Raw genomic sequence first — 26,080 nt, 5'->3', positions numbered from 1 at the left:
AGGTTTTGAATGAATGTCAGTAATAATTTGTTTTAGTAAAATTTGCTGTAAGTAGTTATTATGCATTTAATAGCTGCAGTGTATGTACACAAGAAATGTATTTTGTAAATGAATGTTGCTTCTCATCTGTTGTATCTCTAGTAATGCTTCTTTTGTCCATATACAGGGTTTTTTTAATACATTCTAAAATATTATTAATCTAAAAATATAATTAATCAAAGGGATTAAAAAGTAATTGGCTATTTATTTTAGAGAGATTGACAAGATTTTTTGAAAATGGTTTTTATATTCACTTACTAAAGCTTTGAATAAATGCAATACAATAGTGCAGTTTTTCAAAGGCTTAAGATAGGGCTAGCATTTTCTATCAGCATTTGAGATAAAGGTTGGTAATTTAAAATTCTTTCAAAGTTGTTAAAGTGGAATGTTATTTTAAAATAGACAGAGGAAAGCTCAGGACAAGCTGTACTGATTTCCTGAACCACAGAAAAATGTAATTTAAACTTTGCATTTAGGCAGCTCTTCAAAAGTCTTGGTTCAATTTGATTTCTCACGGTCATTGTGAGCTCTTAGGTTTTGCCTGGAAGAAAAGTAAAATTTCATACTTAGATTGTAAGGTTTGGATTCTGTTAAGTTTCATCAGCAGTAGTTGTCACAAATCTTTGGACATCCATCTTTCTCTTCCTGATCAAATTTCTTTGTGACAAATACATAAATTGGGGTGAGTAGGACAATAGCTAAGAAGGAAGGTAATATGTCAACTAGCTGGGACTTTTTGAAATTTAATGAATGATTTTTCACGTTAGGGTCCTTGGGCTTTCTGGAAGCAGTCATTTTCTGGGAGCACATATAGTTTCTAAGACAATGCATATGAAAGAAACCAGGATGAGCTATAGTGTATGGTATTTATAAAAAGAGAATCTCAGAATATTTGGTGCCTCCAATGGAAAAGTTTGAAAAATGCTGATCTGAAATTATACTTTGAAAGTTGTTTCAGTGTAGTTTGTACAAAATTGCTATGTAGATATTCTGTAGGAATGCTTCCCATGTGTACAGAAGGCAGAAATGTACTTGAGTTTCTGGCATAGCCCTTGTTTTCCAAAAATACAGTGCAAATTCATGAAAAAGTCTAACAGGAGATCTTCAGTAACAAACTAAAACAAGCATCTTGGTTAAGCATATCTACATATCCATTATAAGAACATTTCCTTTTGTACTCGGGAAGCAGTGTCTTATCAAGAAATCCTGTCAGTCTTGTATAAATTATCTTTTTCAGTGTTGTCCTTCTTCCTCTCCACTCTTCTGTTTCACTTCACATGACTGGACTTTGTACCCATATACTGATAAGTGCACAGCCATCTTGTTTGCATAGGAGAGGCAAAAACTGAAACAATTCCATGCTGCAAGGTAAAACACCCTTTCTGCCCCAAAGTCACTTATATAGAGTTTATATTGTAAACATTGGGGTAATGTGTAGTTTCAGTTCATATTCTTTCACAGCTCGAAGAAATTCTTCATGGCAGGAAATTAGCAATTATGAGAAATAATAACATATTTGATGTTGTCTTTTCTGCGCTAACTTAATACAATGTATTTTTTACAATGAAGAAGAGATTGCTGAAACCATACACTCATGCCTATAAGATACTATCAAATGTAGTGGCAAATTATTTTGTAACAGAATGCACTTTGTTATCAGGTATTGCAATGGAGTAGAATATTCCCTGCTTTGAACAGATTAAAAAGACTATAAGCATTACTTTAATTGTGAAAGCATTTCAAAGAAAATAGAAAGCAGGGTCTTTATGAGCTAGAAGGTTTTCCAGCTGTGCCAAAGCAGTTTTTTCTTAGCACTTAAGCTCTGGTTGTTTAAAAAGTAATGTTAAAAGTGTATGTAATTTTGATTATGAAGTCTGTTTCAAGGATCAAATGGAAATGAATTGTTAAATAGTTTTGGAGTGGGGTAGGTTCTGAAATAAGCTTGTAGTTTTGAAGCGACTTGTTCATGTGCAGTGTATGTAATCTGAAAAAGTCCATTCAGTTCAAAGGTGCAAGTAACTTTTAAAGGGATATTAAATAAATCTAATCTTTTCCTTTGTAACCTCATACACATTCAACTTGCAAACTGGGAGTAAACACAGCCACTGAGGGGAGAGTATCTGTAAGAGGAATCTCTGAGATAGAGGAGAATGGCAAAAAGTAACAGAGAAAGGGAAAATGTAAGAAAAATTCATCACTTCTGGATAAGTTGTATTTGCCAGGTTTAAATAAAAAAATTGCATTTGAGCAACCATACTGAGACAAGAAGGAAGATGAAAGAGAAGCCTGTATAACCAAAACAAGTGTTGGAACGGAATCTGACCATACATATTGCTTGCTATGCAGTTTTGTAATGACTCATTAATAATATGTATTCCATAGATCCTGTTTTCTCCCAAACATGTATTTTGCTTTTGCCCTCAGGATGCTGTGTAGGTGGATTTTAGTAAATATATGTTAAAGCTCCGTCAGTCCAACAGCCGAGGCTGCGCTAACACAGAGGAGAGCCCCGGTCGCCAGTAGGGAGCACTGTGTGCTGCTGGCCCGTGGAAGAGCCCATGTTGAGGGAAGTCATGGAGGAGGCAGCGAGGCACCGCAGCACTCAGAGCAGTGACTAGTGCTAGAGGGGCAGTGACAATAGCAGCACCTGGGCAAGCAGAATCACAGGAGTCGAGCCACTGCATCCGTAAGGTATTTAGCCTCAGTTTACACTGATGGTTCACTGATATGGGATTCTTGAGTAACAAGGGATTTGAAATAGGGTAGAGCATGATTTAGAAAGATTAGGATTGCAGAAGAGTTTGTGGGTGGCTTCTTGATTGTATGAGCAGAAGTTTGGGGATGAGGATGAATGAAATAAAAGTAGTTTAGGTGAGAAGTTAAGTTGAGAGCAGGACTACAGGACAATTGAGATGGCTTTTTAAGACGTGCTTAACGAGAATTGTGACTATGGCACTTTAGTTCGAACACAAGTTTGAACAGCTTCAGGTATGCAATGACACTGATTTTGGATTTTTTTGTATCATGGACCAACATTTCAAATTTGGTGCAAAAATGGCCTCTTCTTTTTGTCTACAATGCTAAAGAATCAGATGACTAGCCATACTCATAAGGAAGTCTTAGGGTACAGGTCTCAAACAGATCTTCTTTTGTCTGTTATTGTTTATATTCTGCACTGCTGACAGAAGTGACTATTATAATGAAGAAAACTAGAAGCTATTGACATGGGTTGGTCACTTACAAGAGTAACTCTTAGCATTGCATGTCCAGGTCCTCTGTTATTATAATAGACGGCTGGGTATGGTCTCTAGTATAGCAGTTGTCTAATAATAGCAGTAAAGTATTGTCCTGAAAAAAGGCATTTTGGACAGAGAAATTGATATGTTCTTTTCTCATTGATGAACAGAATCCATCCTTTAAAAACAAGGTTGTGTTGTACCTAAAGGCATAAAGCAAAGGAAAACATATTTTCTTAAAAACTTATTTAAAAACATTCTCATACAGTTGGAAAAGCACATTATTTGCTTCAGAAATACTGGCAGCATGCTGTAGACCAAGCCAAAAGATAATGAGACCCCTGGAGCTATTACTGAGAAACTTTCAAATGTTAATGGAAAAGCTAATGCCGGTGTACCACAAAAAAAGGTGTGCCATAAGAAAATAGAAAAACGGCTTTATCTGAATACCTTTTAGTTTATTTATGATCTTAAAATGTCATACAAAATAAGGTGAAAATGAAATAAATTCCTATAGTTTTGAGCTACTGATAATTTTCATTTTGTCATGTTGGGATTTTGCCTCAGCTCCTATATGTAAAAAAAAAAAAAAAAGCTGTTCTGTTTTAATAGCAAGAATTTACAAGTTTCAGAGAGTTCCTATGTAAGCAAGGAGTAAATAACTAGAGAAAGAGGAGAAAGGAAGGGTTGGAGCAAGAGTTTCCTGCTTACACAGGGCAGAACAAACCAAGGTACCTCTGGCTTAAATTGCTGTTTTTCCTGTATGTTTGTTATACAATATTGCATTTCTACAGTTTATTCAAGTATTTTTATTTTCTGTCTGTCTCTAAGAATGTGCTTAGTCTCTTGTACTGTAGACATATATTTTTTGTCTTAGAATTATTTGCTGTTTCGGTAGTCTTCATTTAAGGACATTAATTTTATTTTTTACTTAGTCCTGTGATGTTTAAAGTCTATCTCTCAAATATTTGGCCAAGCTAAGTATAGACACTTTTTTTATTAAAGGGAAAGACAGTTATTCTTTTGTAGAATTACTGAAATTAGTAAATGATCAAATCATTGGAATTGAGACACAGATTTGGTTAATGTGTCTTGTTTTGTAAATGTCTTTGCCTTTTGTCTGCCACATTTTTAGCAGACTCTTCATCTATGTAGTTTACAATCAGACTGCTATATAACCACTATGCAGCTCATCATCCTTCTTTTCTTAATTGTGTAAATGTTCTTTCTAGGGTAAACATTTTCCTGGTTTGTAAGTCTCCTAATTTCATGATCCTTACATATTGTTTTCAATTTTGTTTTGCAATGATTGTATTTTATTTTTAAGCTGTTTTGTACTTTTATTTTTTAGTGAATAATGCTAGTGGATTATCTTGTTATTAAAGGTGGTAAGAAAATTACCATCTTATTCCCCCCCTCCCCTTTTCTAAAGCTCTTTTTTGTTATGTTATTTGAGGGGAAAATAGAAATGGTGAATAGATAAAGCTATTTTCTTTGTTTTAATTTTGTATTAGATGCTAAAAATTGGATAATTTGAGAGTTAGTCTTTTAACTCAAGTCAAAATAATGTAGTAAAAATATCTCCCAGCCTAAAAGAACAAAAAAAGTGGTTTGTAGTTTGTTTTTTCCTTGTAAGTGCTAAACAGGCTGTTTTTCGTGTTTAAAAGTAAGGGAGAGTAATTTCTTTTTTTTTTTTTAATTCCCTAATTTTAAAAAGAAAATACTTTTTTTTTTGGTTTAAACCCACTTTTTTTTCCTGCTAGAATGACTTTTGTAAAAATTATTTCCAAACAATTTCATTCATAAGTATTTGCAGAATGAGGACAGCATTCCATGAATATTAGTTGTAGGACAAAAGTAACATAAACCAGATTTTCCGGTTTTAGAAGCTGTGGGGAAGGAGCTTGGTCTTTAATAAGCTACTACTTGTCTATTTTTAATGTCTCTTACCTATGCAGATTAAGAGGAAGGAGATGTTTGTTTATGTCCTGTGAGCCTCCTGCTTACAGCAGCAACATCATAAGTCAGTTGGTCCTAAGTTTTGGGGTTTTTTTGCTTAATAAGCTTTGCCATTTCACTCCCTGGTGAAAAGTTCACTTTTAGATCTTGATGGATTCAGTAAGAGCAAAGAAATTTTTGGCCCCTGGTAATCAATGAAAATAATGTGCCATTGGATACATTTATTGCTTTTCATTTTAAATGTGGTGGGTTGGCCCTGGCTAACAGCCAAGAACTCACACAGCTGCTCACTCCCTGCCTTCCTTCCCCAGGCATATGTGGAAAAATTAGTAGGAATGCGAGTGAAAAACTGGTGGTGAAACGAAGACTGGAAAATCCCTGTAATAGGCAAAACCTATTGGGGAATACAAGTTAATTTATTGATAGGTAGCATAAATATTTAATTAGTTGGAGTATTGGGAAACAAAACAAAACAAAAAAAGGACAAACATTTAATTTTACAAGAAAAACAGTTTTCTTCCCACTCTCCCATGTTCAGCTTCAGATTCCTCTCTTTCACTTTCCTAGTCTCCACACCTTCACTCCAGACATGTCCTCCTGTGTTACTGCTGCATATTGTGCACAATCCCTTCAGGGAGGCACTGGGTGGCATACAAGGTTGTAGTCAGTGCTTGGCTGTTTCCTTATGATGCTCCTTGTTTCTCCACAGACCACAGTGCCTTTGGGCACGTTCCTGATCCAGTGTGAGACACTTCCTACTGCTCTGGCCTTTTTGTTCTTTCGTCTCCTTTCCCAGTGCTCCTCACAGCCTTCTCTCTCTGTTCCTCCCCTCCACCCCCACCCCATATTTTTGCCCCTTCTTAAATATCTTTCCCTAAGGGTTCACCTGTGATCAGCAGTGGGTCCATTGCAGAGCTGGTTGGAACTGATTATGTTCAGCACAGAGCAGCTCCTGCTCTGTCCTCAAAGAGGCATCCCCTGGAGTGCCCCTCCACTGTCAAAACTACCTACCTCTTCTGCTACCTCTTATATGACAGGACAAACATTTGCATCACTGTTCCATGATTGGAATGAATGAATTTCCCATGGTGTGATGGGAGTCAGGAGAACATGGAAGATGCTTGTACATGTGAGCGTTGTCATGACCATAATGTTCACTGTTCATGCGACTTGCTGAACAGTGCCCATGGACAGTAGCAGACATTTTCTTACCATGTATCAGGAACCGAAGTGTTTTTTTCTTCTGTGACAAGGTCCTCATGAAGGAAAGTAACAGGATCCTCTGATCACTGGCAACTCACTGGCTGTTTTGGCTGCCTTGTGTGTGTCGCTTGTAGGAAAGTAGGCAGGGAGTAGATGGGCTGAGCTCAGAGTCTGTTGGCTGGTCACCTCTCACAAGAGCTTCTTGATATATCATCCTGCTTGAATAAATTCTGTTCTTTTAGAACTATGTCAAAATAAAGTTTATTTTTCCAATCAGATTTGTGACTGCAACCTAAACACATGTTGTCTATAGCTGACTTCAATTAGAGAATTACCAATATTCCTATAAAATAATAATTGCTGTTGGATTGATCACTCTTGTCTCTTTTGTTTTAGAGTAATGAAAGAATAAAATATTTAAGATGGAATGTTCATCATATTGCTATACAGTCTGGAAAGGAAAAATACTTAAATTAATGCCTTGGGGGAAAATTTCGCTATTAATACTGCTGAGGAAAGAATCTAACTGCCCAGTTCTTAGATTTCTAGTAGGAATTACTACTCACAGAATAAGAAATCGTTACACCAACAAGGTTGGTAGAGTACATCATACTAATTGAAATCTTCATGTTTGTTTATTAAAAAAAGGGATTTTTTCCCATATTTCGTGTTGAAAGCATATAGACCCATCATCAGGGTGGAATTTATTTCATGTAACTATTACTTTTTTTATAAATCTAGTGTAAACTAGGTCTTAAGACTTTCTAGTCTGTGGAATTCCTTCCAAAATTTCTTTATACCAGTCTTAAGGGAAAACTTTTAAGGTGCCTGTATCTTCCTATTAATTAAAAAAGAAAGCTTAGGTAATTAGCTCAGACTAAATGCCTAACATGAAGATGAATAAATTCATATGGATTTTCACTCGTGGTTTGCATCATGAGTGTTTATTTGCTGTGGGCCATATAGATACTTAAGTTCTACATGGGTAAAATCACTATGGGTTGAATTTAGCCATGTCTTGATTTTTCTATCTAGTACAATCAGCAATATCAAGAGTCCTTAGGTGTTACCATAATGAAAGAATAAATAACAATAGAACTGGTATAAAAATAATAACTGTTTAAGAACAAACTAATTCAAATGTATTTTTTTCTTTAAATGAAGCATTGTTTTGGAAATAGCATAACATATCGGGTCATTTTGTTATGTGTTACTTGCTAGTCTTATGTAGAAAAGAAAATTAACTGGCCATTTCCCTACAATTTTCTCTGGTAAACCACTCTCTCTGGTGAAGTGATTGTAGGTAGAGGAATATGGTGTTATAAAATCCAGAGCTTTGATCTTGACAGATTCCAGAGGATTCCATAAAGTAATTCAGGGGAGAGAGGTGGGTTTGGTTGGGGTTGTTTGGGTTGTTGGTTTGGGGTTTTTGTTCTGTTTGGTTTCATGTTTTCCTCTGATAGACCTTCAAAGGCTACCATTTCAGTGAAAAGGTTTTAGAATCTGCTTTCAAATTAAAGGAAAGTAAAATTCAGTATTAAGTGGTTGGTTGTAGTACTGTCCCTTCAGTGACTTACAGCAGGACTTAAATACCAACCTTGAGATCTGTGCTCCATCCCTGTGAAGGCAGTGTGTTGGTGAAGTTGAGTGTTTTAATCAAATACTAGTTGTAATTAGAACTTCTGTTTAATTTTTTTTAAACACTTCAATGAATATGAATGGAAACTTAAAGGAGACTAGTTTGGCTGCAGTTAGGCAAAGATGAAGAGTTTGTAACCAGTCAGTGAGATGAAGCTGTGGTTTCTATGTTGTCCAGTTCAAATGGATGTGACCAAACTGTTAATTTGATGTGTAAGTCACAGTCTTGCAGAGCTTTACAGTCTTTATCTGCTTGCAGAACTCTAAAGTGCAAAATTTGAGGCACATAAGTTCTTCTGCATGTCCATTTGACACTCTTGAAGAAGGCGTTGTCAAAAATAGTCATTTCACTCAACATCTGTGTATATTAGAAAAACCCTGACTCAACGTCTTTCAAAACTGTTAAGTAAGCTAAATATAATGGCAGAGTTTAGCTAAGCCCTCAAAGTATATAAGAAAGATTTCTTTTAATTGGTTTGGATACTTATATCTAGGCTCCAGGAAGTGACATGACATAGTCAGTAGTAGTTAGTTAGTCATAACTGGCTTTTTTTGTGTTTTGAAAGATTTTTCATTTTCAGGATAGTGCATAACTGACAAATAAGATTAACTACCTGTTTTATCTTGAGGATATTTCTTATGTTGCTGACCAGAGCCCATAACCAAAATGAACTTTTTAATGAGCATTTGGCTAATGGAGAATATTATGAAACAGTGGAAGGGTAAAAATGTATGTGCTCTAATATGCGTATCTAATTATATAGGATTTTTATTACAAATCAAATAATGACATTATATCACAAAAAAACTGCATTTTACTCCATTCAGGTTATAATTTGCTACCAGAAAGAATGTTTATTATTTAATAATAATGTATTTAAGTTCTGTAATTTAGTTGAGACAAAAATAGAAAATTCTTGAGAGGCCATTTTAAAAAGATATCTAAACTAAACTTAGATCTGGTAGGGGCTCTGTGGCTTCATCTCTGTTTAATTCAGATTGAATAATTATTCACATGTAAGAAACATGATTTTTGTTTATATGTTTTTCCCAGTTTATATAAAGTGAAATTTCTTCCGTGCAATGAGAAAACTTTAGTGAATTAAATACAGATTTTCATATATGTATATAATTAAGATGCATACTGAAATATAATGAAAAATTTCAGTAAAACAGTTATATTACACCGATTCAACAGATATTACCGACTTTTAAGAGAATAATTAATTGAGAGAATTTTGCAAATCTTAAACTAGATACCAGAAAATAATCAATTATACATATTATTACTTTGCCATTTCTTAAAATTTAAAAGCCTACTCTTTTTTTATTGTTTCTCACTAAGCTGAAGAATTTTCTCTGCAGAATCTTATGGAGGGCAGGGCTTTCTCATTTTGTTTACATTGTGATTTTTTGTGTGACTTTTGAGAAATTTTTGGACTTTGAGCGTTCTGTTAAGCAAGGTATTTTTTTTCTTTTTTTGCATACTGCTTAAGGACAACACAGCATTTTTTTAATGAGGTCAATATCTTTAAATGCTGCTTATTTCATCAGAAAATACTGTACCTTCAAGGATAAAGTATATTAAGCATTTTCTCAAAGGGTTCTTTTACATTAAAAGAGTAGTTTGCAGATAAATTGCTTAATCAAAGTTAATAAAAATGCTGAGATGATTCAGTTGGGAAGAGATGTTTGAAAGACTTTAATTGTTCTTGTAAAGATGCATGTGTCTGTAGTTGCTGGATAAACACATCATGTGATGGGTGAGCAGCTGGCTCATGGGTCAGGTGCAAGGGGTTACAGGGAATGGGGTGACTGGTGACCTGTCACTAGTGGGGTTCCACAGGGCTCCATTGTAGGCCCACTACTCTTCAACATCTTCAAAAACAATGCAGGACTGGAAATTATACTAAATAAGCTTGCCAATGGTGCTAAACTGGGAGGATCTGTTCACTTCTTTGAAGGCAGAGAAACCCTGCAGAGACCTCAACAAATTAAAAGGACAGGGCAATCACCAACCATATGACATTCAATAAGGGCAGGTGCCAGATTTTGCACCTGGGATGGTGCAATCCTGGATGTATGGACAGACTGGGGAATGAGAGCCTGGAGAGCAGTGCCAGGAAGGGGACCTGGAGGTCCTGGTTGATGGCAAGTTGACCATGAGTCAGCAGTGCCCTGGCAGCCAGGAGAGCCAACCCTGCCCTGGGTGGCATCAGAAACAGCATGGCCAGCTGGGCAAGGGAGGGGATTGTCCCCTCTGCTCAGATCTGGGGTGGCCTCACCTTGAGTGCTGGGGGCAATTTTGCGTGCCAAAGTATAAGGAACACATTAAACTATTAGAGAAGGCAACAAAGATGATGAAGGGCCTTGAGGAGAAGGTTCAAGGAGGTGCGACTGAAATATTTAGGTTTGTTCATCCTGGAGAAGGGGAGACCAAGAGCAAACCTCATTGCAGTTGCAACTTCCTCATGAGGGTAGGAGGAAGAGTAGACACGGATCTCTCTGGTGATCAGCGACAAGACACGAGAGAATGGCCTGAAGGTGTGACAGGGAAGGTTTATGTTGGATATTAGAGAAAGGTTCTTCACAAAGAGGGTGGCTGGGCACTGGAACAGGCTCCCCAAGGAAGTGGTCACAGCATCTAGCCTGACAAGAGTTCAGGAAGTGTTTGGATAATGCTCATGGGCACAGGGTGTGACTCTTCGGGTTGTCCTGTGCAAGACCAGGAGTTGGACTTTGATGATCCTTGTAGGTCCCCAACTTAGGATATTCTTTAATTCCATGACAGCCATATCTTGAGTCAGTTACCCTGATGGGGAAAACAAACAAACAAACAAACAAAAACCAACCAACCAACCAAAAAAAAAAAAACCAAAAAACCAAACAAAAAAAATAAACAAACAAAAAAAAAAAAAAAAAACAAAAAAAAAAAAAAAAAAAAAAAAAAACCAAACAAAAACAACAAACAAACAAAAAACCAAAACCAAAACAAAATTAAAAAACCAAAAACAAAAATAAAAACAAAACCACCCACCTCTTTGACCAGCATTTTTTAATTAAGAAAATAAAAGCTTAAAAGAAGTGTTTGGTGAACACAGAGGATTGTATCTGTTTGGGGCTTTTCTTTTGTTCATTTATTCTTACATATTTATACTTCGGGGTTTTTTAACACTAATATAAAATATGTATTAGAATCACAAAAATATAATTTGGAGATACGTAGAAAAAGTAGGACATGTATATACCTACACATAGTGCATATTGACATATCTGTGTATGTATTCATGTCTCTAGGTTCCTATGCAGTAATTTAAGTGTTGTAGGTTGAAATAAGGTATGTGAAATACAAGTTCTTATCTGGCTATTGTTATAGGAGATTAAGCGCCTCTTGAATCTATTCAACTTATCAGCCACCATAGAAAGGAAGAAGCTGCTTTTAGTTCTATTATATCATGGGGAAAATGAAGCAGAGGTTAAACCTTGCACTTACGTGCCCCACATGCAAAAAAGAAGGAAAAGTGATGCCAAATGAATGTGAAACACAAGCCTTCAAAGCTGATGCCTACTGAAGGAACATTTAAAGAGTGTTACAGAACTAAAAAAATAAAATCAAATTGTTTCAATGCAAGAAACCAAACCACAAGTTAATAAATTAAAAATAGACTGTAACAAATCCATGAAAGTTAAAATATCCATGAAGAGATACTCATTACAATGTTCTCCTCTCCAAAATTCCTTTAATGCTGACTGTCAAAAGCTGAAAGGCTGTGCTAGTAAAAGAATTCTTTGACAGTTGTTTTTTTTTATTATTTTTATCTTTTCTTAAGCATTTGAGTTGGCTTTGGACAGAGAGGAAACATTAGTTAGCTGGAAGCTTCATCTGATTTTGTGTTATCATTTTTCTGTTAGGACTACACATGCCTGTGTTTTCACCAGGAGAAGCCCTGGTGTATTATAGACAGCCCTCAGCATTCTCAGAGCTTCATTCATCTCACGTCCTTCCCTTTTAGCTCCTTTGAATTTCTTTGCTGTTGTCTGTTCCACTCAATTTCATCCATCTGATTTTCTTCCTTTCTATGCACATCCTTTCAAGACACATGAAAATCTGCAGAAGGAGTACACCAGAGAAATCATAGTTGTTTGGATTATTTTTTTCCCTGTTTCCTTGTTGATTTCACTTCAGGGACATGGTATCAGGTGAAGGCAAATAGCTCAATGTGTGAGATTATCTACAGATACTTCAGAATAGAGAAGTATCCATCAGTATTGTATCAGAGACGACATTCAATAACCTTTTGGCTGATTTACAAAATGAGAAATGGAAGTATTAAATGAGGCTACCTTCTGCAAGCCTTGCAAGCATCCATGCAACTCTTTGCATAATGTCACCAACATATAACGTTCCCTTTTTCAACATGCCCATTGCTATTGGCCTTTGAGACCTTGCAGTCTGAACAAAAGAGTAGGAATATAAGATGTGGCTGCAGTTTGTTCCTGTCCTCTTGGGTTGATTAGGGTGTTAATTGTTCTCTTGGAATGCATGGAAAGCAAATCACTTTTGTTTATCCTTTCAGGGAAGAATGCAGCATAGTAGCGGCTACACAGCTTCATTAGTATGGTTATTTGATGAATTGGATGTATCCTATGCAGAAATGCATTTATTCTTTTACACGTAAGGGTTTGTGTATTTATTTTCCATGTCTGAAGTGAAGTAGATTGCTTTCCATGGGATAAACAAGAGAACAGTATACTGCAGTGATAAGGCTGGGATCTTTAGAGACTTCTGACTGAGTCTAAGCCAGAACTATGGTCACCAAAGTGTTTATAAAATTTACCTTAAGCAGTAAAAAATAGCTAATGTACTAAATGACTTAAAGCCTTCTTTGTACCTATACTTTCTGACAGAACAGCAATAATGAATTTGGGAATCAGAAGTTCCAGTCTGTTTTGGTTGATCCCTACTATTTTGATCTCTTCTCATTTATCTTAGTCCCAAATCTTATCTTCCCAGTTTCTTTCCAATCAGTTCTCTTTATTGACCATAATCATAACTCCTCAGCTCTTTCCTCCCAGACATTCCCAGTTCTCCCTCACCTCTGTTCCTCAGTTTTGTTTTTCTGGTTTTTTTCAGCTTCTTTATTACTGTGCCATTTCTCCTAATTTCTGCCTGCAATTCTCATTCCAGCTGGTTATCAACTTCCATTCTTGCTATTAACATCAGAGTAAACTCTTCTAGTTCTGCCTATTTTGTCTCCTCTACAAATAACTTTACCCACCTCATTTCTTTGTGAATGTCTCCCTTAATGTCTAGTCTCTTTGTACCAGGTCTTTCAATTTTGACTTCTTTATCTTCTCTCCAGTTACATTATCTACCATAATTCATTGATTTACAAGATTTTTCATTCTTGACCAGCTATCCCCATTCTCTCTGGAAATTATTGTCTCTATCTCCTTTTTCTACTCTTTCACTTAGAAATTTCTGCCTTAGTCCTAGTTTCTTTCACTTCTTGTCTGAGAATAATGCAGAGTGCAGGCGTGACTCAGGCCTCTCCTGCATTTTAAAAAGGCTGCTTGTGTCCAGAAAAGATGGGAATCTTACTAAGAGACAGAAGACAGTCTCTGTTATTTTTGATGTGTGTGCCTGGCACAATCCATTACAGCCTGAAGGCACTCAGTTTCAGCCAGGACATGATCAGTGCAGTTTAACACAGGGACACAACAAGCTCTGATTAAAGTAAAACAGCGTTCATATCATGCACATCTGCAAATACTCTGCTTTTACGATAAAAGCATATAATGGTGTATTGTGTACATCCTTCTTCCTGTTTTAGGTTGGTTATGGCATGGGCATTGTTTATAGAACATTGTGATATGATGTAAAATATTTTTAATTTGTTTTGGTATAGACCCTGGTATTTGTAATGTTTGTGAAGAGCCTTTTCTTAAATACTTACAATAATTTCATAGTGCATCTCTTCACCCTCTTTTCCATAATATTTATAACTTTTCAGAAACTTCAGCTGGGTTTGTTTTTTTCCCCATTGTTGAAGAGAAATTCAGTAATTTACTTCATTAGTGGAATTCATTAACTTTTTCTGCTGTGGGCCTTGGAGGTTTAGGTCCTATCTGTGTTCTTGAATAGCATTTGTAGATGGGGGAAAATAACCCAGGCAAACAAAAAGGACCAAACCAAAACAATAAAAGCAAACATACACGCACACACACACACATACACACACACACAAAAAAAAAAGGAAAAGAAAAAAAAAAGAGAAAAAACCCCTAGGCATTGTTAACTCTCATGATTTATTGCTATATAGTAGTACATGTGTATATGCAAAATTACCCCTGAGGTTGTACCTAGTTCTTTATTTGTCTTTATTTAAAGGCTTCATCTGTGTAAGGGAGTGGAAGGAAAAATTAGCCATATAAAAATATGCATTTTTATTTTTAAGAAGTATGATAGAAAAAATACTTTAAAAAACTTCCAAGAAAAAAAAAAGCCATCTAAAAGCATTCAATCTTTCTTTTTTCTTTTACTATGCAAAGTGTAATAATAAGTATAAATTAGATTAACAATCTATTTATTATATTTTCCACCTGTTCTTACACACCAGGAAGAAGATGAGGCTCCTTTTACTTCTAATAATTTGCCAGTGTGCCATAAACAATATCAAAACACACAGCGTTTCAAATCCCAATATAATTTTACTGATGGCTGATGATCTTGGTATTGGAGACTTGGGATGTTACGGGAACAGAACCTTAAGGTAGGATGATAATTTGGTGGAGTCCTAGCTTTATATTTAGTTTTCAATGTATTTTTAAAATTAAAAATGCCAGAACATTCAGAAGTTTGATTAGTTTTTTTTTATGAGTAACCAAACTTAATAACTTTTCCAGAGACTTAAATATTTGATCATTATTTTCTTTTTTTGACCAAAGACTTAGCTAATGCATTTATCCTGCTAAAAAGTTGCATTATAATCAGAGGATTGAGCAACCAACCAAATAAGGGTAGCTCTAGAGGGCTAAAGTATAATTAACAATTTTTCTTCTAGAATATACATGACACGAGTACTATGAATTAAACATATTTTGAAACACTCATGATTTGGGACAAGCTTGTTGTTAACTTACTGGAAATAAAGAGCTGATATTTGTCCTTAATTTATCTTCATAGAGTAGTCAATCTATTAATTAAAGCAAATATTAATGTACTTGAATAATACATCAGTGTGCCCTGGGATGTTTCTTGCTGCCAGCTTAAATGTGATGGTTGTGTAAACAGAGCAAAGTGATATCTAGCCATTGTGTTTCAGTGGTGCAAAGTTAAATAAAACATTCAGACTAAAGGCACTGTCTGTCAAATGTTAAATGCTCTTTTTCCTGCTGATGTTAGTTAGAAGTAAAATCTTCTCTTAACTCAGAATAAAAATACAAATCAAGTTACAACTTCTGGTTTTAAACAAGGAAAAATATATAGAACATTGATGCTTGGATCACTCTCCTCACAGGCACCAGAATGACCTCAAGATCTATATTCTCTGCTGAGAGAATTCGGAATTAGATTTTTGGAATATGATGAATTTTCATCTTAGTGATTGTTATCAGTTGGTGACTTTACAGATAGAAAATAATTCCATTGGAAAATTAATGTTTCTGACTATTCAGACTTAGATGATGGGAGCACTAGTGTGCCTTGAGGTCGCGGTCATTAATCTCCAGGGTCAGAGAGCTATTAGAGCATGCTGCAGCTGCTGGCCAGTCTGCATTAGTAATTTTTATCTGTAGAACCAAGGACACAGGATTTCTTCCTGCAGGACCCAATTTTAATCTGCATGATGAGCCAGGTCACAGACAAGTTTCCCATACAGATATGGTAGCTGGTTTGTGCCCCTGGCTCTAATATAGCAGACATAATCATGTCAGACATGTAGATATTGTTAATATAGAGCATAACACAGAGTCATAATCATTTGAATCTCTTCTAATAGCTTATAGCACCACATAACATTATTCCTACCCCAAAAAGCTTTTGCTGGAGAGAGAATGAAGATGCACCAAGTAGGGAGCAAGGAAGCACAACCTTTCTCTAGTCTCTCTTGCCCTCATTACTGAAGCAAAAATAAATTACAGTTCTGGTCAAGGAACACATTAAAAAGGGTTGCGATATTATATATTCAGATTAACACTGGCCATGAAGAATAGAAGAAAGTGGAGAAAAAGATTTTTGTTGCAATATTACAGTGTCTCTGTTCAGACACCTCATGTAAAAATATTTGACGTGATAGGATTTGGAATTGCAATCCCACCACGCATTTGATAATTTACATACAGTAAATTAACTGGATTTTCCTGATAGTTCTTGCCTCAGATGCCTTGTTCTTACCATGCTTGTGTCCAAATAACCATCTTTGGTTTTGTTTTTTTTCATTTGCTTGTGTTTTTCTAGAACCCCTAATATTGACAGGCTAGCAGAGGAAGGAGTGACACTTACTCAGCATATAGCAGCATCACCACTTTGTACTCCAAGCAGGGCAGCTTTCCTGACAGGGAGGTATCCTATAAGATCAGGTAAAATCCCATCACTTTATTTATATATAGATATTTTATTTTATTTACAGTAAACTGTATACAGGTATTTTGTCTGGCCTTCCTTGATTTGTTTATCATTACGAGATTAAGTAATGGTAAATGATCAGTCCTTTCAGTGACTGATCAAGCTCAGCAGGGTTGGTCTACATTAGAAATATTTCATATATGTGGGGAATTTTCACATTTCAGAAGAATTGACACAAAGATAAAGTTTTTTTTAGTGAGTAAAATAATTTTATTTGTTTAAATAGCAACAAAAGCAATCGGACTGTGGTTATTTAATGCAAACCATATCCTGGACTGCATCAGGCACATCACCAGCGAGGCAAGGGAGGGGATTGTTGTGAACTGCTCTGTGCTAGAGTGGCCACACCTCAAGTTCTGTGTACACCAAACCTGACAGAGTTCACAAAGTGTTTGGACAATACTCTGGGGCACATGGTGACTCATGGGGATGTCCTGTTCAGGGCTGGATGTTGAATTCAAAGACCCCTGTAGGTCTCTTCCAGCTAAGCATATCTTGTGATTCTCTGTGATTCTGTGAAGTTCCTCCACTATTCAATGACCCTAGGCTCTTTGCCTGCCTCCACAGTCGCATTCAGGCTGCTCCCACTGTGTTGGTGGGAAGCCCAAGCATTGAACCCCACAGAGATGCATCTAGAAAGACTCAGTGGAAGAACCCAATGTAAATACTTCTTCTCAGACATTTCTATTTCAGCTAAACCTTTTTGTTTGGACTGATGCCTCAGGTTTTAGCTTTTATATGTTTCAGATTCTATTCTGCTTTAGTGTGTAAGTCTAAGCTTCATATTAGGGGATAGTAAGCTGTCTCCACAGAATAGATAGACAAAACAATTCCTTCTCTAGCTGGGGACTCAAGGATAGCAGATCCAGATCTCAGGTACAAGAGCGTAAACAATGGTGACCAAACAGGGAAAACAAGAAGGATGGGACTTCATGGGCTAAAGTTGTAATTGGACAGTTAGCTCCAATATGCTAATGGACCAGAACTTTTATAAATGTGAGACCCTGTGTCCTGTTGCCCATTTTGTGGCCATTTTGGGTTGTGCTGCCCAAGGAGGATCTATTTGAGGCCTCTTAATAAATACGTACTTTACTCTTTAGCTCCGTCTTGTCTCTGTTCTAGGTCAGCCTTCACAAGGCATCAAGACAACTGGGTTGGGTTTGTGGTTTGGTTTTTTTTTTTTTTTTTTTTTTTTGTAGTGGGATGGTAGGGGCAGGACATTTCATTAAGGTACTCAAGTTGCCTCGAAAACTGGGAAGAAAAGAGCAAAAAATATCTAATCTATTTGAAGTGTTATTTTTGTTCCATATCTACCCATACACAGCATTAAACATCCTGTGAATACATGGATTTAATTTCTGTTACTTTCTAAGTACCTGATCCAAAGCATATTTGAGTCCATGAAGATCTAGTCTGTTTATTTTAGTGTGACTGAGCCTCTCAGTGCTTAGCCATGCAATTTTAACTTTCTCTTAACATCATTTTTAGCAAGGATCATTATACATTAATCAGATCACTTGTTCATTAGTGATAAAACATCCTGTCCTTGCTTCTGGGAATGAAAGCAAAGCAGGACTCTGGAGCCTACTTGATACATTCGTGCTCACTCAAATCAAGTAACAAGCTTCTGCAAAAGTGCCAGCTAATATAACTTGCTAAATTTTCCATTACATTCGTCTGCAAAGGAAAATTTTATATACCTGTTACAGATACATTGCTATTAATATTTACTGTAGGTAAAGTCACAGGTTACTTTCCATTATGTTGCTTTTTCTTATTGAGAAATTAGGACTTGAACTAATGTTTTTCTTCACTGGTCAGCTCTCAGACATACTTAATCATTTCCAGGTAGGTACAATAATTGAACTTTGTCTTACTTAAGTTACAAAATTTCTAAATATGGATTGTTTCTGAATATCAGTGAAGAACTAGTAAAGGTTTATTGTAGAAGGCACTAGAATCATGATGTAGAAAAATATGTTAGAAACATAAATCTCCTGCTAATAAAGCTGAAAAAAAAGATTCCAAAATGCTGTATTGGATGAGACACAAGCTCAGAGATACTTTCATTCTGATAACGGAATTACAGTGATTTAGTTTCAAGAGCTTGAAATATGTAAAAATTAATATAAATAAACAAAATATAGATAAATATATGACTAAAGCTATCTGAAGTATCGATCAGCAAAACTATCTGGAGTGAAAAACTGAAGTAAGCATTTGAAGGGTAGGTTGAGCTCTCTTTAATAAACCAGTCTAACGAGTCTTTTTCTCATGTAACCACAACGGATACCTGAGGGAGGATTCTGGTTGTCTACATCAGTCGTGTAACTTGGGCACTGTAATCATCCAGTTGCATAATTTAGATTTCCTGAAGATACATCTGTACAGATTTGCATAGATATTCTCTGTTCTTACTGTCTATTTTCAGTGCCAGCTCTCATCTGGAATCCTAGTAATCTAATTTTCATGAACCTGAGCTCTCAAATTCCTCATCCTGAGAGCACTTTGTAAGCTCATTTGTGTTTCTCATACCCTTAGCATATAGAAATTACTGTGCCTTATTTAGATGTTGTCTTGTTAGCCAGTACCTGATGCTCCTTTAGTGCATTCATTCAGTGTGCATTGGATGATGTGTCTTTATGCCACTAGAGCACCCCATCAATGCTGACAGCTCAAGCCACTCTATTTACAGGATCAGATTCCCTCTTGCTCTTTCTGACCTCATGATATTTACATGCTCAGAAGTAAGACTGCCCTATTTCAATATGCCTTCTCCCAGAAAACCTTAAAGGCTTGTAGAAAACCACATATGAGGACAGGGGAAATTCTCAAAGTAGAACTTGGGAATGATCTCACTTAGTCCTCATCTTCTTTCCCTCCCTGTGTAAAACAAAAATAAATTATGCAAGCTCAACTTCTTAAAATTTTGCTATACCTTAGAAAATCTACAGAAGGGGCTGAAGCTGTTTATGTGATGGCTGGCCCCATGGTTATAAGCTCAGAATTTTTTCTTCATGTCTGTTTCTGGTGTCAATACAGGAAAAACCTCACTCATCTAAATGGATGATTGTATCTTCCACTTGCAACCCTCAGTGTCTGATTGTAATATGTCATTTAAGTGATACCACCTGAGGCAAAAAAATGCATGCAGAACTAATGAATGGAAATTCTTTTTTTGTATTATTCTGATCTCATTCATTTGTACTGTATTTAGGAATGGCTGCCTTCTCACGAGTTGGTGTCTTCTTATTTTCTGCCTCTTCTGGGGGACTTCCTTCTGAAGAAATAACTTTTTCCAAACTCCTGAAGCAGAAAGGTTATGCAACAGCTCTAATAGGTAAAATTGCAGACATGCACAGCACTGTTTTCTGTAATTTCAATGAAAAGAACATTAGCTTCCCTTATAGGCTTTTAAGGGCCTGCATTAAGCTTTTCTCCCCCACAGCATAATGAATTTATTTTTCTGGAATAAAGCAGAGCACATTCCCATGCTTATGTGAAGCACTAGTCAGGTAAGTACATCTAATTCACTTGTGTAGTTATAGTCTCATTTTGCAAGGTACTGAAGACACATGATGAACAAACTGAAAATTATTCAAGCTCTTGAAAAGTTTTCAGTAGAAATAGTAGTTTGATTGCATCAGAGATACAATGAGGGGTTGATCAAAGGGATACAAGACAGCACTTGGTTGTTTTAATTTCACCAGTGTTCAAATTCCCATAAAGTAAGTAATGGTGTACGTGGGCTACCATCTTAGTTATCACACAGAAATGGATGTTTCTAGGAATTTTTTCATATTTTCTGGTGTATATTTCATATAAAAATGTATTTCTCTCTCATTATAAAGATAGGTCAGACAACTGATCGCAACATAAATATCCAGTGATGGGCAAAAGGAATCATAGTAGGTTAATATTAAATATAATTGGAATTAATGTCATAAAAGTATAACATTAAAGATATTTGAATTTTTTTCTTAATTTGGCCACTGACTTATTGCACTCCACACTGCTTATATTTCAGAAGATTCTTGAGAAGTTCAACTTGTATTACATAATGTGTTTCTGTATGGGAATTGCCAGGGAATAGTTGTGCAGAGAACGTCATACTGGAATATTACTAAATTAATTTAGATGAAAGATGCACGCAATTTGTTTTTTAAATGAAACAGAAACTTTCAATTTTGAGAGTAATTTTTGTTTACTATTTTTTTACTGTTAAAAAAGCCAGGCTGTTTAGGAAGGCTAACAATTCACGCCACTGTTCAAAAAATGTCTGTTATTGTGTAGATAAACCAGTGTCAGTGTTGTAACTAAAATCTTACTTAGCTATACCCCACTCTAAAACACCATGATGTCCTGAAAGAATGAAAATAGAAAACCAGAAATCCTTATCAGAAATTTATTTAATGTAAGTGTATTTGAACCATAACAAAAAAGCCGTTCATAATTTGTCATGTTCCTTGTGGACTTGATTTCTATTTCTCCATATTCAATTAAAGACTGAGTTTTTTCGGTTTGTAACAAGCACAGTAATGCAACTCATTTTCTGGGGCTGACCCAGTTAATGTTCTTTTTTTAACTACTTTTGCTGCAGCATGACAGCTTGCCACTTAGATCTCCAGAAGCTCTTTCCATGATGCTTAATGAACATTTCTTCCAATTGGCCTGAGTGATAGCTATGAGACCATACGATGTAATATTACTATATCCTTAGAGTATAATGAAGGTTTCCAAAAATCAAAAAGTGCATTAAAATTAGGGATAAAGCATATGTAAATGACAGAAAGAAAAATTATGTAGATTTGAACACTAGATAAGCAGTCTGATTCACAACCAGTATATTTTCTGCTTTTGCCGGTGTTCTTATCACATCATATTGGTCTAGGTCAGGGAGTCTTTGCTTGGTTCAGTCTAACTCAGCAGTTCCCAAAGAATTAATTGTCAAATCCTGCACCAGTGATGGATTGGCATAAGGGTAATTTGAAGCCTTTCTGATCCTGAAGCCTGTAGGGTCATTTCTATTTTTTTTTTTTTGGCAGTCTCCTCTCTGAGGACATTATTTTTCTTCCCTATGTGCATTTGTTTCTTTTAAATTTTTTTTTTGTCCTCTGAATATATGCTTTCTTTTGTTTGATATGTCCCAAAATATATTTTATCTATAAATCTACTTTATGTATACACTTTTTTACCTCATTGTTTTCCCCTGTGACATGAAGAAGGTGACAACCAGTAGATCTGTCAGGAAAGCACACAATCATATCTGCAAAAAAATTAAGTTCTATCAAAAAAAAGCAGATGCACAGAATATGTAATATTTCACCAGTGGGAAGAAATGCTGATGTTTTGTTGGAAATAGCTATTCATAATGCAAAAATTTCCCTTAAATTTGATAGATAGTATTTTGATTACTGCTTTACTCAATTAGAGTTGAGCATTCACTGTTGTTATCCAATGTGTTGTCCATCCAGAGAAGTTTAAAATCCACCTATATAGCTTATATCCAAAGCTAAAATATTAATTGATAATTGGTATTTATTTCTTTCAGAATGAATATTATAATGTTTGGGCACATCACAGTAGTAAGGTGTCCAAGATTGACTGACTTTATGGAGTGGAGTTAATACAACAGTTATTCATAAAACAGCCTAAAGTATGTCCATGTTAATACCATATGCACATACACTTTTTATAAATTTTGCTATGTACTTCAAATAAATATATTTCCTAAGAACATAAAATATTTCTGTTTGCATCTTGCTCTGCATCTTGCATCTTGCTGCACAAAATCATTCCAAAAGAAATATATAATATAAAAATCAGTCTTTGTACCAAGACCACTGCAGTATTGCTCCCTTTTCCACTATCTGAGGGAAAAATAGAGGGGAAACATGGATTTCTGTAGTGTCCTCAGGATTCTGCATTTCGAAAAAGGGAGTTTCAAGTGAAATTTCTTGGCTGAATAGGACTTGCCTCTCACTTCCACTTGCCTTTCATTGCATTGCCTTCGTTCTGCAGAAGTCTTAATTGTGGCTGACGGAGAGGGAAAAAAGTCTAGGTCTCAAATTATTATGGTACTCATAATTTACAATTAACAGCATAAATTTCACTCAAAAGCTTGGTACAATCTGTTGAAATGCTTATGATGCTTGTGTGAAGTGTCCATTCTATGAAGCATCACTTGGCAAAGAGATGAGAGCATTTTGCATTGCTCTCAGATTCAGAAGGGCCCCAGAATCTAAGCACATTACAGTAATCTGTTCAAGCACTAGCTCAAGGCAGGGGTTATTGTCACAAGGAGTGAAACAGAACATGTATTGTGCACCCAGCCATCACTTGCTTTTTTAGAGTAGTGCAGGATCTATCAAAACCTTCTACCTCCCCAGCCATTTAAGAACGGCAGTTGTGTCATTCCGTCTCAGCTCCCGATATAATTTGAGTGGGGGCTTCTGTTGCTTTTCCTGTTAACCTGATCTCTGCTTTGTTTAGCTTAAGTTGCTTCTCAACAAATCTTTTTCTGAGGCCCAAGTTTGTCTTGACATTGAACAATTTGTTGTGCTTGCTAAAGAAGCCCTTTCGATAAAAATAGGACTTATATTTCCCCCTGTCCTAATTTGTTACTGCAAGGTTTTTCTGTCCTGGATTGTAGTTGAGATCCAGTTGAAAAATCCACTACATATCACATATAAGTGACCTTGAAGGTATGCTTAATTTGTTTGAGTTTCTTTTTGATATTTTCTTACTGAATTATAGGTGCTTTGAGATTAACATATAATAGAAAAAAAAAATAAAATTGAAGCCTGAAAAGCATTTATGTTCATGATTATAAGCCTCTACCTTTAAATCACTTATCTAACTTGATGGCATTTGTTTCATACTCACTCTGTTACACATCTGGGTTTATGATTATTCCATTAAGACACTCATTCAAACATAAGAGAAAAATTGAAGCATTTCTTCTCAAAAATCTACATCTTTGGGTGCTGTGAATGAAAATCAGAGTTCCAGCCTTATCTAGCCCTTTATAGTACCATTATAACTTCTGAAATTTTAGTACAATGGTGTGTACTGCTTGTTTTTTTAAATGACTACAATAATTTTTACTGGACCATGCCAAAAGTAGTGGCCAGAACCATTCTGTTCAGAGTATCACCAGCAGAATACCACCTCAGGTGAGGGGCCATCTAACAGGGAAAAGTTATGATGGAATGAGAAAGGTGTAGAGGCATTCATTTCACTGGCACAAAAGCAGACCTGAAAATGTTTTATGCCTGCTTAGATGATATACAGAAGTTATTTTTAACTTAAGACCATCGAGAGACATACGAGGACAACTGGACTCAACTAAGCACTCAGATTCAAGATTTTGAACTTTTTCTCCACCTTTGCTGACAGATTAACTTAGGCATATGACATTCTCATTCTATAACTCAGTTCTGTCATTTGTGGAAGAGAAATAAGAACATCCAGCTAATTTGCTAAGTTTTAAAAAGCGGAACAGATCCGCATGTTCACTCTCTTTGGTACTGCAGTACCTACATTTGTCACAACCAAAGGAAAAAGTGCAGGATGAGTATGCTGTTCTGGAGACCCAGGAGGAGATGTTCAGGGCTGTTTGCATCAGGACTCTTACAGATGTGCAAAAGCTGTGATGGTTTGAAAAAGGGGAAATTTCTGTATATGCTTTTTTTTTCTGTTTTGCATTTACTGCCATGAGTATTTTGAATTGTCTGAAACAAGTATTTCAAATTTCTTTGGGGTAAGTTATGGGAATGAAGACTTACTGGGTTTGTAGATTTTCTTGTTTATTTCTTTTGCGGTCACAACCCCTGAATTATGCTGGTCATGTTTAGGTGCTTAATTCAGAAAAATAAATACAGTTTGGCCCAGCAGTATATAATGCCATCTGTTTTGTCAAGGCTAGCATGCTTTTTGAAAATATTCAGCACATTTTCTTGCTTAGAGCAAAGGCATAGATCTATCTCAATAAGCTTAACTGAATTTGAATTTTTTTATAATTATGCATTTTGATTTCAAATAGCAGCTATCAATTAGATCTGTTGTGCTAAGTAATGGATAAGCATGTGGTAAGAGGTTGTACCTGAGTCATGGAATAAATTCTATAGATACTTACCATAATCAGCATGAATATAGATTGTATTAGTATAATACATATCAGGCTCAGTGGTTTCTTATGTCAGACAGTGTCCAGCATTATTGCAGAATTAGAATGATTTCCTAGTGGTACAAAATGCTGTGAGAGAGAGTATTTGACAGCAATTTACTTGTTACTGGTGTTTTTAATTTATATACATGAAATATATAAATACAAAATAATCAGCCTCTCTCTCTCTCTCTATATATATATATATATATATATGTATATAGATGTATTTTGAGGGATATTGGAAATTTCAAAGATTTTGCAATCATTTAAATTATAAATGCTTTAATAATTTTCCTATTCTTGATTTATTTTCTATTTGTTATTGTTTTCTTATTATTATTTTGTCTCTTTTTTAACTAGTCAAATTATTTGCCAGAAAACTTCAGAAAAATTATTTTGTACTTCCATATTTGTTCTTCTTCAATCAGTAGCTGCCACAAAACAGTATTTTTTTATGACAACTACACATGCTTAATTTCCAAAGTTAACTTTCTGTTTGGGCTCTGTTGCTCTTCAGTGACCTGCTAGCCCACTTGGAATTTCACGTTCTTCAGCAGCAGCCATGTTAAGCTATTTCTAACTGAGATGAAGAAGGAGATATGAAAAAAAATCTTTGATGGAGGCACAAAGAAAAAATAGAAAATAGGGATCCACACAATAAATGCTGGGAGCAGGGGGATATCAGCCAGATAATGACGGTTTAATGTTTGAAGTAATGTACATTAAAAGTAAGTTTGATGATTTAACTACAAAAATACTCCCTGTCCTTCTCTCTTTGTAGGAAAGTGGCATCTTGGGATGAACTGTGAAAACCATAATGACTTCTGTCACCACCCCCTCAGTCATGGATTTGATTACTTTTATGGCCTTCCCGTGACCAATTTTAGAGACTGCAAACCTGGCCAAGGCAGTGTATTTTTAAAAGGTGTTCAGAAAGACCTTGTCATCCCAATCCAAATCACTGGAATTGCCCTTGTGTCTTTGGCAGTAGTGCAGTACATTGGGCTTCTCAAAGTACCCTTCCAAGCATTAGGTTACTTCTTGTTAATAATCACAATTTCACTTGTGGTTTTGATTTTTTTCTTCTATAATTTTCGACAACTAAACTGCTTTTTAATGAGGGACCATCAGATTATCCAGCAGCCACTGTCGTATGAGAACCTTACTCAGAGGCTGACAAAGGAAGTCATGCAGTTTATTGAAAGGTAG

General features: G+C 35.7%; 1 protein-coding gene across 3 annotated transcripts in view; it reads left to right on the top strand.

Moving 5' to 3' along the window:
- STS (steroid sulfatase) overlaps nucleotides 1–26,080 on the top strand; it is a 105,709-nt gene that overhangs the window by 9,520 nt on the left and 70,109 nt on the right. For 2 of the 3 annotated variants that reach the window (XM_039714446.1, XM_039714447.1), the window contains exons 3-6: nucleotides 14,696–14,848; nucleotides 16,534–16,655; nucleotides 19,919–20,041; nucleotides 25,653–26,076. In XM_039714446.1, the coding sequence (XP_039570380.1) occupies nucleotides 14,703–14,848; nucleotides 16,534–16,655; nucleotides 19,919–20,041; nucleotides 25,653–26,076 (815 nt within the window). In that variant the 5' untranslated portion in view covers nucleotides 14,696–14,702. Of the gene's footprint in view, nucleotides 1–2,649; nucleotides 2,731–14,695; nucleotides 14,849–16,533; nucleotides 16,656–19,918; nucleotides 20,042–25,652; nucleotides 26,077–26,080 lie in introns of those variants that run through there. The other variant, XM_039714448.1, reaches the window with a different exon arrangement.

The sequence above is a fragment of the Passer montanus genome, unplaced genomic scaffold, assembly GCF_014805655.1.
Source record: "Passer montanus isolate IOZ18808 unplaced genomic scaffold, ASM1480565v1 scaffold3, whole genome shotgun sequence".
NCBI lineage: Eukaryota > Metazoa > Chordata > Aves > Passeriformes > Passeridae > Passer > Passer montanus.
This window is presented reverse-complemented; position numbering and strand designations above follow the sequence as displayed.